General features: G+C 45.4%; 1 protein-coding gene across 4 annotated transcripts in view; it reads left to right on the top strand.

The window, feature by feature from the left end:
- Window positions 1-14217, top strand: part of LOC139280197 (sperm-specific sodium:proton exchanger-like) — a 654445-nt gene that overhangs the window by 158242 nt on the left and 481986 nt on the right. For all 4 annotated transcript variants that reach the window (XM_070899784.1, XM_070899786.1, XM_070899785.1 and 1 more), the window contains 2 exons: window positions 5168-5311; window positions 10273-10444. In XM_070899784.1, coding sequence (XP_070755885.1) covers window positions 5168-5311; window positions 10273-10444 — 316 coding nt within the window. The remainder of the gene's footprint in view (window positions 1-5167; window positions 5312-10272; window positions 10445-14217) is intronic.

Below are 14217 nucleotides of genomic sequence, written 5' to 3'. Positions count from 1 at the left end.
AGCCCTTTCCTGGCTGTCCCCCCAGACCCATTCGCGACCTTTGCGTAGGAGCACGTGTAGTGGCTCTAGCAGCGTGCTCAATTTGGGAAGAAAGTTACCAAAATAGTTCAGGAGCCCCAGGAATGAACGCAGCTCCGTCGTGTTACGGGGTCTGGGTGCTCTCTGGATCGCTTCCGTCTTGGACGCAGTAGGGTTGATCCCTTCTGCTGCTAACCTCATCCCCAGGAATTCTACCTCTGGAGCTAGGAAGACGCACTTCGCCTTTTTCAGTCGCAACCCTACCCGGTCCAGTCTGCGTAGCACCTCCTCCAGGTTGTGGAGGTGTTCTTCAGTATCGTAACCCGTAATGAGGATGTCGTCCTGAAAAACCACCGTCCCTGGAATCGACTTGAGGAGGCTTTCCATATTTCGTTGGAAGATCGCGGCGGCCGAGCAAATCCCGAATGGACATCTGTTGTACTCAAACAACCCCTTGTGTGTCGTGATGGTGGTCAGCTTCTTCGACTCACTCGCCAGCTCCTGGGTCATGTAAGCTGAGGTCAGGTCCAATTTTGAAAAAAGTTTGCCACCGGATAGTGTCGCAAAGAGGTCCTCCGCTCTCGGTAGCGGGTACTGGTCTTGGAGTGACACCCGATTGATGGTGACCTTGTAATCACCACATACCCTGACCGATCCATCCGCCTTGAGCACCGGCACGATCGGGCTCGCCCAGTCACTGAATTCGACTGGCGAGATGATGCCTTCCCTCAGCAGGCGGTCCAATTCGCCTTCTATCTTTTCCCGCATCACATACGGCACCGCTCTGGCCTTGTGGTGTACTGGCCTGGCGTCCGGGTTTATGTGAATCACTACCTTGGCCCCCATGAAAGTGCCAATGCCGGGTTGAAATAATGAGTCAAATTTGTCCAGGATCTGTGAGCATGATACTCGCTCCACAGAGGAAATTGCATTGACATCGCCCCATTTCCAGTTCATGACAGCAAGCCAACTCCTCCCCAGTAGTGCGGGACTGTCCCCTGGGACAATCCAGAGTGGCAGTCTGTTCTCTGAATCTTTGTGGGTCACGACTACCGTGGCGCTGCCTAGCACCGGAATGATCTGCTTTGTGTAAGTCCGTAGCTGTGCGTCAATCGGCGATAAGTTTGGCCTCCTGGCCTTGGACGTCCACAACTTTTCGAACTGTTTGATACCCATCAGGGACTGGCTGGCCCCCATGTCTAGCTCCATTGATACTGGGATGCCATTGAGGAGCACTTTCATCATTATCGGTGGTGTCCTGGTGTATGAACTGTATACGTGCTCCACATGAACTCGCTGAACTTCAGCTTCCAGCGATTTCCCCCAGCGTTCATTTCTGCAATTTCTGCAGGTATTTTGCTCACCTCTGCAAACTCCGGCTGAGTGTGTGCCTCCACGCCTCTAGCATGAGCTGCTCTTTGAAACAAAAGGTCCCTTGCCAGTCGAATGTCCCTGACTGCCCCTGTTATTGCTAGTGGCCATGCTCGCGTGGTTTAATTCCCAGTTTCTCGTCGCCATTGATACGTCCTTACTATACAGTATAAATGCACACGAGGCCCATGCTTGAGAGAAGTTCAGTCTGTGACCTGTCCTTTATTTCATAGCACTCAAGTGCTGGAAGTGGGTGGAGCTTCCCCTTTTATATCTGAAGGTCTAGGTTAGGAGTGTCTCCCACAAGTTCACCACCTAGTGGTCAGTATTCTCTCAGTGTACAACTTAGGTCAGATTATACATGGGTCACAATGCTGGTTGAATACATGACATTCCCCTTTTTAAAAATGGACACGATCACTGCATCTATGAGATCTCCCAGCTAAGGTTAAGATGGCCGCCGGGTTGGCAGCTACCTGGGGAGCTCCTCTGCCAAAACAACATTACACTCGTCATCTTCCGTCATCCGACAACTTTTCACCCTCAACCTCTCCCCTCCCAATGTCTAAACTTCCCCTAGCCTTAATAGACCCTAATAAGGGGTCTAATTGTACTGACTGTTGACACAGTGCAAAAAAAGTAAAAACCTGTTTAATTCTTCACTTGAACGAAAATAACAATTTACTGTAAAAAAACATTATATTAACAAATGCAAGCATTTTTAAAATTCATTCTCAGAATAAGGGCATTGCCGGCAAGGCCAGGATTTATTGTGTATCCTTAGCTCGTTGTCCTTGAGATGATAGTGGTGGTAGTCTTCTTATTGAACTGCAGCAGTCATGTGGTGAAGGTAATCTCAGACTGCTGCTAGGTAGGGAGTGTGACTTGGAGGGGCACTTGGATGGAATAGTGTGCCCATGCACCTTCTGCCCCTGTCCTTCTAGCTTAGGAAGGATGCAGATTTGGGAGGTGCTGCCAAAGAAGCCTTGGCAACTTGCTGCATTGTATCCTGTAGATAGTACACAGCAACCATGGTATGCTGGTGGTGGAGGGAGTGGGTATTTAAGCTGGTGGGTGAGTACCCATCAAGCAGATTGCTTTGTGCTGGATGGTGTTGAGCTTCTTGCAGCTGCACCCATCCAGGAAAGTGGAGAATATTCAATCACACTTCTGAATTGTGCCTTGTAGGTAGTGGAGAGGATTTTTGGAGTGAGAAAGTGAGCCTCTTGCTGCAGAATACACAGCCTATGACCTGCTCTAGTAGCCATGGCATTTGTATGGCTGGTCCAGTTGAGTTTCTGGTTAATGGTGACCCCCCCCCAGGATATTGATGGTGGAGGATTTGGTGATGGTAATGCCATTGTATGTGAAGGTTAGGCTCTCTCTTATTTGAGATCGTCATTACCTGGGATTTGTCTGGTTTATGTAGTTTTTGATGAAGGTTTGGTTCCTGCCAGTTTGTCATTCTTTTAGTCTCCCAATGGTTTTGCTCATCTTCATTAAATAGGTGGAGATTTTGAAATGTGCAGTAGCATTTTGATGTATTATAATTAGCAAGTTTTGTTGCTTCATGACTTTGGCGAGAAACACTACAAGTTACCTGGGGAAGGGGTTAATGATAGCTGGTTCGACTTAATAGTACTGTCAGTAAGCTTTAAGATCTTTCTTTGTTCTTTATACATTTGAATTGAAGAATCTGGTTTCAAAACTCTAAATAGCACCATTTTGTTTCGCATTGGTTCAGTATTACTCCCATAATCACTCCATATGACTCCTTTGACAACTGAAGTATGTCCCTTTAGATTGCAAAACTCATTCAGAGGTTGAAGATTCCATATTATATGGACTTAAACTCAGAAGGTGTAATTTTGAGGGGTGTCAGCAGGCATGATCGCTGGCGGGTCGGATGGGAAAGTTTTTTCACAGCGGGTCAGAACCCTGCTGTGAACCTGCAGGCACGCGCCTTTCCCACTGTCAGGTCTGTCAGCACTGAGCAGCAGCGGGGAACCCAATTCAGGTAATTAGTGGCTTGTTCCCACTTAAGAATGATTTTCAGCTTACCTTTTGCATTTGACAGCTTGCCTGCGGGGTCCATGCTGGTCGTGGACCACGTCTGCCAACCTGAGATGGGAGTTCAGTGGTCATTGAATCAGCTGTTGAGTTAACAGCTTCAAATGTAAAGTAAAAGCTCCCACCTTACAGAGATATCCTCCCTCAGCTACAAGCTGATCCTCACTGCATTTTCACAACAGATTCATCATGCTGCAAGTCTTTACGCAAGTCTCCATCCAGTTTGACCTCATTACCTCTCTCAACATTGACAGATCGCTTCTGTCATCTCTATTTCACCTGCCGTCTGTTCCATCAGCATACTCTTTCACCTTGGTCCTCAGACTCCGGCCACAATCAGCCCCAACACCAGCAGCACCAGGCACACCAGCAGCACCAACAACAACACCAACCTTCTCCGCAATCACCTGATGCTGCACACGACAGAGGGCATCAGCACCCAAGCACGTTGCTGCCCGGAGGCCAGGGATGGCCTCACCATGGCCAGATTTACTTCACTTGACGATGTACACCCTGGCTGCCATATGATGCACCAGGTTGGCACCACCCCACATCCTTCCACCCCACATAAAGCATCCTTCCAATGCCCAAGTCATTCCTTTCACACTCATCACCATTGCAGGGGGTACCATTATGTCTCACTCTTCACTCAACTCACTGAGCTACTTCCAAAGGTGCACACAAATCTGTCCAAGAATGTAAAGTGTTGAAAATAAAGGTTTCAATGTTTGACACCACATTAACAGAAACCTTACATGAACATTGCATAAAACACCCAAGTGCCTACCCTTGTGTGTTGCTAGTTGATATGTTTCCACTAGGATGATCGTGAGTGTGAGGTTGGCTAGTGAAATGGGGATGTGATAATGTAGATAGAGAGGGATGGGTGTGAGTAAGGATGTGCAGGCGTAGGGTAGGGAAGGCAGAGTGATGGGGATGTGATGAGAGGCACAGCAGGATGAGGTTGAGTGTGGCTTTGTACTAACGTTTCTGATCTACTGAGATCATTGAACCATTTGCGGCACCGAGCCCAGGTCCTCCTGACTACATCCCTGCTTGTGCCCTCCTCTGCAATGTGCAACCAGGCTGTCTTGGTCTCCTGGGGAGGTGTCTTCCACCCATGGGAAGGGAAGAGGACCTCTCTGCGTGCTTTGACTCTCTCCGTAAGCATATGGAACGAGTCATGGAAGAGCCTGGGTGCAGCCCTGTGTCTCTGTGCAGTCATTGTCAGTGTTTGCAGCACCTCAATGCTGTCGAACACTGCCAGCACAAATGTCAAATTAAAGTTGTTCATCGTCCCTTTAAGGAAACTGGCTGATGACATGTCATGAAATTACGTCACCAGATCCATTTCTCCTAATTGGCCAGGAAATGTGCTGGGCGGGCTTAACAAGCCCCATCAAAGGAAATTCATTTCACAGAGCGGGATGGAGCCAACAGCAGGGTCGTGACCCGCCACCGACGTTGCCCGCCATGGATCTACCGAGCTCAATAAAATTGCTGCCAGAGTTGTTACAGCCCTCGTTTATAATTGATGTTCTGTTCTGCTTTAACCATAGAAGATGTAATAAAAAAAGTGTTAGTAAAACAACAGCAACTCACTTAGGCAGCACTTCTAGGTAACATCATGGAGTCACTTGATTACTGTTTGCATCAGCAATGAGGTTCTAATGTGAAATGATTGAATTCAAATATCTGATTTTTGCAGCTTTTGGGAAATGCTAACATATCTCGCTAATACTCTTATCTTCATGATCGTCGGAATTGTGATATCACAGAGGTCATTGGAAAATATGACTATCAATGATGGATTTTTCATCATTGTGCTTTACTTTGGATTAAATACTATACGGTAAGCTTTCTTTTAATATCGCAAATTGTGCTATTAGCTAATGGATATAACTTTGTGTTAATTAAAGAAGGGGTGAACACTTAGATGTGAATCAGGTAATTAATCTAAAAAAAACTTTACACTTACAGGGCCCTTCCATGGAGTGTTTTATTTCCTATGTTCCAGGATGAGCAGGGCTGGGAACTCAACATCCAGGGGTATTCAACATTCAGGAAGGATAGAATAAAAGGAAAAGGAGGTGGGGTAGCATTGCTGGTTAAGGAGGAGATTAAGGCAATAGTTAGGAAGGACATTAGCTTGGATGATGTGGAATCTATATGGGTAGAGCTGCAGAACACCAAAGGGCAAAAAACGTTAGTGGGAGTTGTGTACAGACCTCCAAACAGTAGTAGTGATGTTGGGGAGGGCATCAAACAGGAAATTAGGGGTGCGTGCAATAAAGGTGCAGCAGTTATAATGGGTGACTTTAATATGCACATAGATTGGGCTAACCAAACTGGAAGCAATACGGTGGAGGAGGATTTTCTGGAGTGCATAAGGGATGGTTTTTTAGACCAATATGTCGAGGAACCAACTAGGGGGGAGGCCATCTTAGACTGGGTGTTATGTAATGAGAAAGGATTAATTAGCAATCTCGTTGTGCGAGGCCCCTTGGGGAAGAGTGACCATAATATGGTGGAATTCTGCATTAGGATGGAGAATGAAACAGTTAATTCAGAGACCATGGTCCAGAACTTAAAGAAGGCTAACTTTGAAGGTATGAGGCGTGAATTGGCTGAGATGGATTGGCGAATGATACTTAAGGGGTTGACTGTGGATGGGCAATGGCAGACATTTAGAGACCGCATGGATGAACTACAACAATTGTACATTCCTGTCTGGCATAGAAATAAAAAAGGGAAGGTGGCTCAACCGTGGCTATCAAGGGAAATCAGGGATAGTATTAAAGCCAAGGAAGTGGCATACAAATTGGCCAGAAATAGCAGCGAACCTGGGGACTGGGAGAAATTTAGAACTCAGCAGAGGAGGACAAAGGGTTTGATTAGGGCAGGGAAAATGGAGTATGAGAAGAAGCTTGCAGGGAACATTAAGACGGATTGCAAAAGTTTCTATAGATATGTAAAGAGAAAAAGGTTAGTAAAGACAAACGTAGGTCCCCTGCAGTCAGAATCAGGGGAAGTCATAACGGGGAACAAAGAAATGGCGGACCAATTGAACAAGTACTTTGGTTCGGTATTCACGAAGGAGGACACGAACAACCTTCCGGTTATAAAAGGGGTCGGGGGGTCTAGTAAGGAGGAGGAACTGAGGGAAATCCTTATTAGCCGGGAAATTGTGTTGGGGAAATTGATGGGATTGAAGGCCGATAAATCCCCAGGGCCTGATGGACTGCATCCCAAAGTACTTAAGGAGGTGGCCTTGGAAATAGTGGATGCGTTGACAGTCATTTTCCAACATTCCATTGACTCTGGATCAGTTCCTATGGAGTGGAGGGTAGCCAATGTAACCCCACTTTTTAAAAAAGGAGGGAGAGAGAAAACAGGGAATTATAGACCGGTCAGCCTGACATCGGTAGTGGGTAAAATGATGGAATCAATTATTAAGGATGTCATAGCAGTGCATTTGGAAAGAGGTGACATGATAGGTCCAAGTCAGCATGGATTTGTGAAAGGGAAATCATGCTTGACAAATCTTCTGGAATTTTTTGAGGATGTTTCCAGTAGAGTGGATAAGGGAGAACCAGTTGATGTGGTATATTTGGACTTTCAGAAGGCGTTCGACAAGGTCCCACACAAGAGATTGATGTGCAAAGTTAGAGCACATGGGATTGGGGGTAGTGTACTGACATGGACTGAGAACTGGTTGTCAGACAGGAAGCAAAGAGTAGGAGTAAATGGGTACTTTTCAGAATGGCAGGCAGTGACTAGTGGGGTACCGCAAGGTTCTGTGCTGGGGCCCCAGCTGTTTACATTGTACATTAATGATTTAGATGAGGGGATTAAATGTAGTATCTCCAAATTTGCGGATGACACTAAGTTGGGTGGCAGTGTGAGCTGCGAGGAGGATGCTGTGAGGCTGCAGAGCGACTTGGATAGGTTAGGTGAGTGGGCAAATGCATGGCAGATGAAGTATAATGTGGATAAATGTGAGGTTATCCACTTTGGTGGTAAAAACAGAGAGACAGACTATTATCTGAATGGTGACAGATTAGGAAAAGGGGAGGTGCAAAGAGACCTGGGTGTCATGGTACATCAGTCATTGAAGGTTGGCATGCAGGTGCAGCAGGCGGTTAAGAAAGCAAATGGCATGTTGGCCTTCATAGCAAGGGGATTTGAGTACAGGGGCAGGGAGGTGTTGCTACAGTTGTACAGGGCATTGGTGAGGCCACACCTGGAGTATTGTGTACAGTTTTGGTCTCCTAACCTGAGGAAGGACATTCTTGCTATTGAGGGAGTGCAGCGAAGGTTCACCAGACTGATTCCCGGGATGGCGGGACTGACCTATCAAGAAAGACTGGATCAACTGGGCTTGTATTCACTGGAGTTCAGAAGAATGAGAGGGGACCTCATAGAAACATATAAAATTCTGACGGGGTTAGACAGGTTAGATGCAGGAAGAATGTTCCCAATGTTGGGGAAGTCCAGAACCAGGGGTCACAGTCTAAGGATAAGGGGTAAGCCATTTAGGACCGAGATGCGGAGGAACTTCTTCACCCAGAGAGTGGTGAACCTGTGGAATTCTCTACCACAGAAAGTTGTTGAGGCCAATTCACTAAATATATTCAAAAAGGAGTTAGATGAGGTCCTTACTGCTAGGGGGATCAAGGGGTATGGCGAGAAAGCAGGAATGGGGTACTGAAGTTGAATGTTCAGCCATGAACTCATTGAATGGCGGTGCAGGCTAGAAGGGCCGAATGGCGTACTCCTGCACCTATTTTCTATGTTTCTATGTCTATGTTTCTATGTTTCCTCATTCATACAGTAAAATCGGTGCACTGGCTGACATTGGAGCACATTCATTTGAGTCTTTGATTTCAGTGTTACTTGTTTTCTCCCAGACATATCACAAGCCATTCTTCATTCTCAGACATCTTCCACGCACCACTGGTGTAGGATGGCATGAGCATTGGCGAAAATCGCAAAAGGATAATCTCCCTTTAAGCTGTTTTGATGTCAGAGATGTGACCAATGTGATTTGTCCAATCTTGTACTGTGCATTAACAGAGCCATATATACGAAACAAACACAATGATCACTGCTGTACATTGTACTTTGTTTTTTCCCTCCCAATCTTGTAATGGTCATTGCCCCAGCACCTTTTGGTGTGCCCTGAGACTTAGACCTGGCGTTGATTGGGGCTGATAGTGCCACCCTTGAAAGTGGGTAAGCCTTGCAGTCACCTTGATCTAGTGTTATCTAGGGAGCACCAAGGGGTAGGCTGTATAATGTTGTGGGTTGAAGTCCCACTCCAGGACTTGAGCATATAATCGAGGTTGTCGCTTCAGTGTAGTACTGAGAGAATGCTACACTGCTGGAAATGCCATCCTTATGATGAGATGTTAAACCAAGGCCCATCTCTGCCTGGTTATGATGGATGTTGAAGATCCCATGGAATTATTGGGAATTCTTGTGGTGTCTTTGCTAACATCCCTCACTCAACCAATACCATTGAAACTGATTAATTGGTTATTTATTTCATTACTGTTTATTGGATCTTGCTGGGTGCAAAATGGTTGCTGTGTTTGTCTGCATAACAACAGTTACTGTACTTAAAAGTAATTAATTGTATGTGAAGTGCTACAAGATGTTTTTAAGAGACATGAAAAGGTGCTATATAAGTGTAAGTCTTTCTAACATCCCATCGATGCTGACCTGGATAAGCTTATTTCACCACTTTGTTAAATCTTCCTGTTTAGCACTGGGTTACCCAGTTGTTGAACTGGTGCCAAGGCCTGAAGAAGCACAGAAAGAAGAGTACTCCTCAGTTGCCATGGCATCTGCGGTGGCTATGATAACAAGTCTCCTAAATGTCATTGGATTGTGTCAGTACGTCACTGCCACTTTTGTCATCTGACAAGGAAGCACCAACCCTTTCACCGTTGCACCGTATAGTTTGTGCCACAGCCACTCAGGTCCTGTATGCGGAATGGTTCTTATGCCATCTTCATTTTTGAGCAGTCTTTGCCTGCAGATGCTGCTGAAATATAGGGGATAATTTCAACCTAACTTGCCAGGCGGAAAACCCACGGGAGAGGGTGGAAAGCTGGTTTTACACCCTGCCCAATATTACTCTCCATTGATTTCAGTGGAGAATAAAATCAGGCGGACTGTAAAACCAGCATTGCACCTGAACCCATCAGTTTCCCAATGGGAGGGTTAAGTTAAAACTGTCCCCCTAAGGCAGCCAACAATAGTTTCTGGCCGCAAGTTGCATGGCTGAGTGATACTCTGTACAATTCACTTCTGAAAATGCTGTGTTGATACATCCAAATGTTTCCCTTTCTTTCCATGAATAACTTCCATTCGAAGTTCAGGGAATCATTTTCTTTTATATCCTCACCGAGAAAAACTACGAGTTTGCTAGTGTTGGGCTTTAACAAAGTTTTTACAGTCATTAATAAATCCGTAACAAAGATTTTTGTTTACCTTTTTCTTATTTCCTTTACAGTTATATTAGTCTGAATAAAACTTAGAGTAGTGTTAATGTAATGGAAGGAAACGGTTGCTGTTTTTGCTTACTACTTTAATTGCATTAACATTTTCATTACCAGTAAAGCGTCCCCCTGTTTTTTCATGGGTATTACAGAATACTATTGAGAAAGATTATAACCTTGTTACCTTATGTATAGATACTTAAGGGATCAAAACTCAGATTCATGTTAAATAAACTTTCCATTTTTGTTGCCAAGCCAAATCCCGACTCTCATGAGTAATGAATGCCTTTACTATGCTCTTTTGTAGGCTGGTGCTTATTGTAGGCTTGTCTCCACTGCTATCACGTTTGGGCAGTGGTTTCAATTGGCGCTGGGCAGCTGTTAGCATCTGGAGTGGCACAAAAGGAGCTTTCACTCTGAGTCTGGCTGTTATGGCTTATCAGTTAGAAGGACTTGATGAAATGAATATCAGAAACAAGGTAAGGCGTGCAGAAATCACAACCAGGTGATTCGCTGTACGCATTCAACGCTATTCAGCTGAAAAAAATTGCCATTGAAGAATTCTGTACCTATTTTAAACAGAATCTAGCTGCAGTTTGGGAGCATTAATCAACGATTGGTGCAGTGATGTAATGGAGCATTAGTAAACCAAAGGCAAAGGATGAATAAGTTTCCAAAAAACTATTGATTTAGTGCTATGATTACTTCCATTTGTATAGCGCCTTTAATCTCATAAAATATCTCAAGATCCTTGCTGTAGGACAAATGGGCCGAACCGTAGGGGAGTTAGGAGAAACTTGGCTGAAGGTACAATCAAAAAGCTTGGTTTTGAAGTGGTTATCAAAGGCTGGGAGGTTTTGTGGCAATGTGAAGAAGCTTAGGGAAGGAGTTGCAGAACATGGGGCCAAGGTGACTCGAAGCAGTTAAAGAATACCAGGAAGGCAGGATATACAAGACACCAAAGTAAGAGGATGGCCGGTTGTGGGCGGGAACTCAGTGTTAGAGAAGTAGGGTGGATAAGACCATGGAGGGATTTATAAATGAAGTTGAGGATTTTGAAGTTAGTGTGTTGGAATACAGGGAGCCAGCAGATGTCAGTTAGAACAGGGTTGATGTGAGTGAGGCTTAGTGCGGGACAGGACGTGGGCAGTGGAGTTTTGGACAAGTTGGAATTTGTATATGCAGAGGATGTTCAAGAAGAAACATGGAAATGTAATTACAGTTTGCTCTTAATTCAAAGATGCTTAATTCAAATTACTGGATAATTCTATGTTGGCACAAAGCACAACTGAAGTATCAGGAGTAGACTATAGAAGAAAAAATCATGTAAACCTAGAAATTACTGTCTTTGTTCCATTGAAGAGTTAACTGAAAGATGCTTAATCTTGTTCAGCATACTTATTAATCCAGCATTTTACTCTTTTACCAACCTACAATAACATCTGTGCTAAAACGCCTCTATAATGGACCACACTATACAGCAGCAGACTCAGCAGTCTTAGCCAGCATATATTAAGAGCACTACACAGCCATTTTAACCATTCGACTAGGGCTGGGGTGACCAGGGCAGCTAATCAAGCAATTTTCCACTACAATGGAGGAAAAGCAAATTTGATGAACAGACGCTGGAAATACTACTAGGAGGAATGAGATAATGGAGTATTGCAGTATATGGGATGGACATATCACCCCAGAACTGCCTGTTTCAGCAGGCATGAGAGAAAATATCAGAAAGGTCAATGCTGTCTGCCAAACCCTGGAATGTTATAAGGGAGAAGGGGTTTCTTTTCGGGCCAGTTATGTTCTGTATGCATCATTATATAGGGTATAATGAATCCGAAAAAGGGGCTGAGACCTGCAATGTTGAGTCTCGATCAATGTTCTCGTTAAACAGCCGTGCAGCCCGTTAAAGGGGCCGCGTACCCAAAAATAATCAGTGGGAACATTGATCTCAATCCTGTTTATGTAACATGAACATTTCCGCTGGGCTTGGGCACAGAAGCAGTAGCTCCCACCTAAAATATTCAAATATACAGGAGTAATGTTGCAACATCTCCCACATCTTTTTCTGGCTACTATACAAACATACTAACAATGACGGACAGGTAAAGACCCTTTGGTCCATCGAGCTTGCCCCACCCAATTGCGATACCTTGTGTATCACAATGCAGAGTCACCATGGTTTCATGAAAGGGAAATCATGTTTGACAAATTTGCTGGAGTTCTTTGAGGATGTAACGAGCAGGGTGGATAAGGGGGAACCAGTGGATGTGATATTTTTGGATTTCCAGAAGGCATTTATAAGGTGCCTGCACAAGATAAAAGTTCACGGGGTTGCGGGTAATATATTAGTAGGGATAGAGGATTGGCTAACTAACAGAAAACAGAGAGTCGGGATAAATGGGTCATTTTCCGGTTGGCAAACAGTGACTAGTGGAGTGCCTGCCGTTCAACCTGCATCGTCTCCGGGCCAGGTCCAAGACCACCCCAACCTCTGTTGTCGAGCTACAGTACGCGGACGATGTCTGCGTCTGCGCACATACAGGGGCTGAACTCCAGGACGTAGTTGACGTATTTACTGAGGAGTGCGAAAGCATGGACCTTACGCTAAACATCCGTAAGACAAAGGTCCTCCACCAGCCTGTCCTCACCGCACAGCACTGCCCCCCAGTCATAAATATCCACGGCGCAGCCCTGGACAACATGGACCATTTCCCATACCTTGGGAGCCTCCTATCAACAAGAGCAGGCATCGACGACGAGATCCAACACTGACTCCAGTGCATCAGTGCAGCCTTCGGCCGCCTGAGAAAAAGAGTGTTTGAAGACTAGACCCTCAAAACTGCCACCAAGCTCATGGTCTACAGGACTGTAGTAATACCCACCCTCCTGTATGGCTCAGAGACATGGACTATGTATAATAGACACCTCAAGTCACTGGAAAAATATCACCAACGATGTCTCCGCAAGATCCTACAAATCCCCTGGGAGGACAGATGCACCAACATCAGTGTCCTCATCCAGGCTAACATCCCCAGCATTGAAGCACTTACCACACTTGATCAGTTCCGCTGGGCAGGCCACATAGTTCGCATGCCAGACATGAGACTTCCAAAACAAGTGTTCTACTCGGAACTTCTTCACAGCAAACGAGCCAAAGGTGGGCAGAGGAAACGTTACAGGGACAACCTCAAAGCCTCCCTGATAAAGTGCGACATCCCCACTGACACCTGGGAGTCCCTGGCCAAAGACCGCCCAAAGTGGAGGAAGTGCATCCGGGAGGGTGCTGAGCTCCTCGAGTCTCGTCACCGAGAGCAGAAATCAAGCGCAGGCAGCGGAAAGAGCGTGCGGCAAACCAGTCCCACCCACCCTTCAACGACTATCTATCCCACCTGTGACAAAGTCTGTGGCTTTCGTATTGGACTGTTCAGCCACCGAGGGACTCACTTCAGGAGTGGAAGCAAGTCTTCCTCGATTCCGAGGGACTGCCTATGATGATGAGTAGGGTGCCGCAGGGATTGGTGCTGGGTCCTCAACTATTTACAATCTATATTAATGACTTGGATGACGCGACCAAGTGTAATGTAGCCAAGTTTGCTGATGATACAAAGATGGGTGGGAAAGCAAATTGTGAGGAGGACACAAAAAATCTGCAATGGGGTATAGACAGGCTAAATCAGTGGGCAAAGATTTGGCAGATGGAGTATAATGTGGGAAAATGTGAGATTATCCACTTTGGCAGAAAAAATAGAAAAGCAAATTATAATTTAAACGGAGAAAAATTCCAAAGTGCTGCAATACAGAAGGGCCTGGGGGTCCTTGTGCAGGAAACACAAAACGTTAGTATGCAGGTACAGCAAGTAATCAGGAAGGCAAATGGAATGTTGGCATTTATTGTGAGGGGGATAGAGTATAAAAGCAGAGAAGTCCTGCTACAACTGTACAGGGTACAGGGTATTGGTGAGGCCACATCTAGAGTACTGCATACAGTTTTGGTCTCCGTAATTAAGGAAGGATATAGTTGCATTGGAGACTGTTCAGAGAAAGTTCACTAGGTTGATTCCGGAAATGAAGGGGTTGACTTACGAAGATAGGTTGAGCAGGTTGGGCCTATACGCATTGGAGTTCAGAAGAATGAGAGGTGACCTTATTGAAACATATAAGATAATGAGGGGGCTCGACAAGGTGGATGCAGAGAGGATATTTCCACTCATGGGGGAAACTAAAACTAAGGGACGTAGTCTTAGAATAA

Source organism: Pristiophorus japonicus, chromosome 14, assembly GCF_044704955.1.
Source record: "Pristiophorus japonicus isolate sPriJap1 chromosome 14, sPriJap1.hap1, whole genome shotgun sequence".
Taxonomy (NCBI): Eukaryota; Metazoa; Chordata; class Chondrichthyes; family Pristiophoridae; genus Pristiophorus; species Pristiophorus japonicus.
The sequence above is the reverse complement of the archived record's forward strand: the minus strand, read 5'-3'. Positions and strand labels throughout refer to the sequence as shown.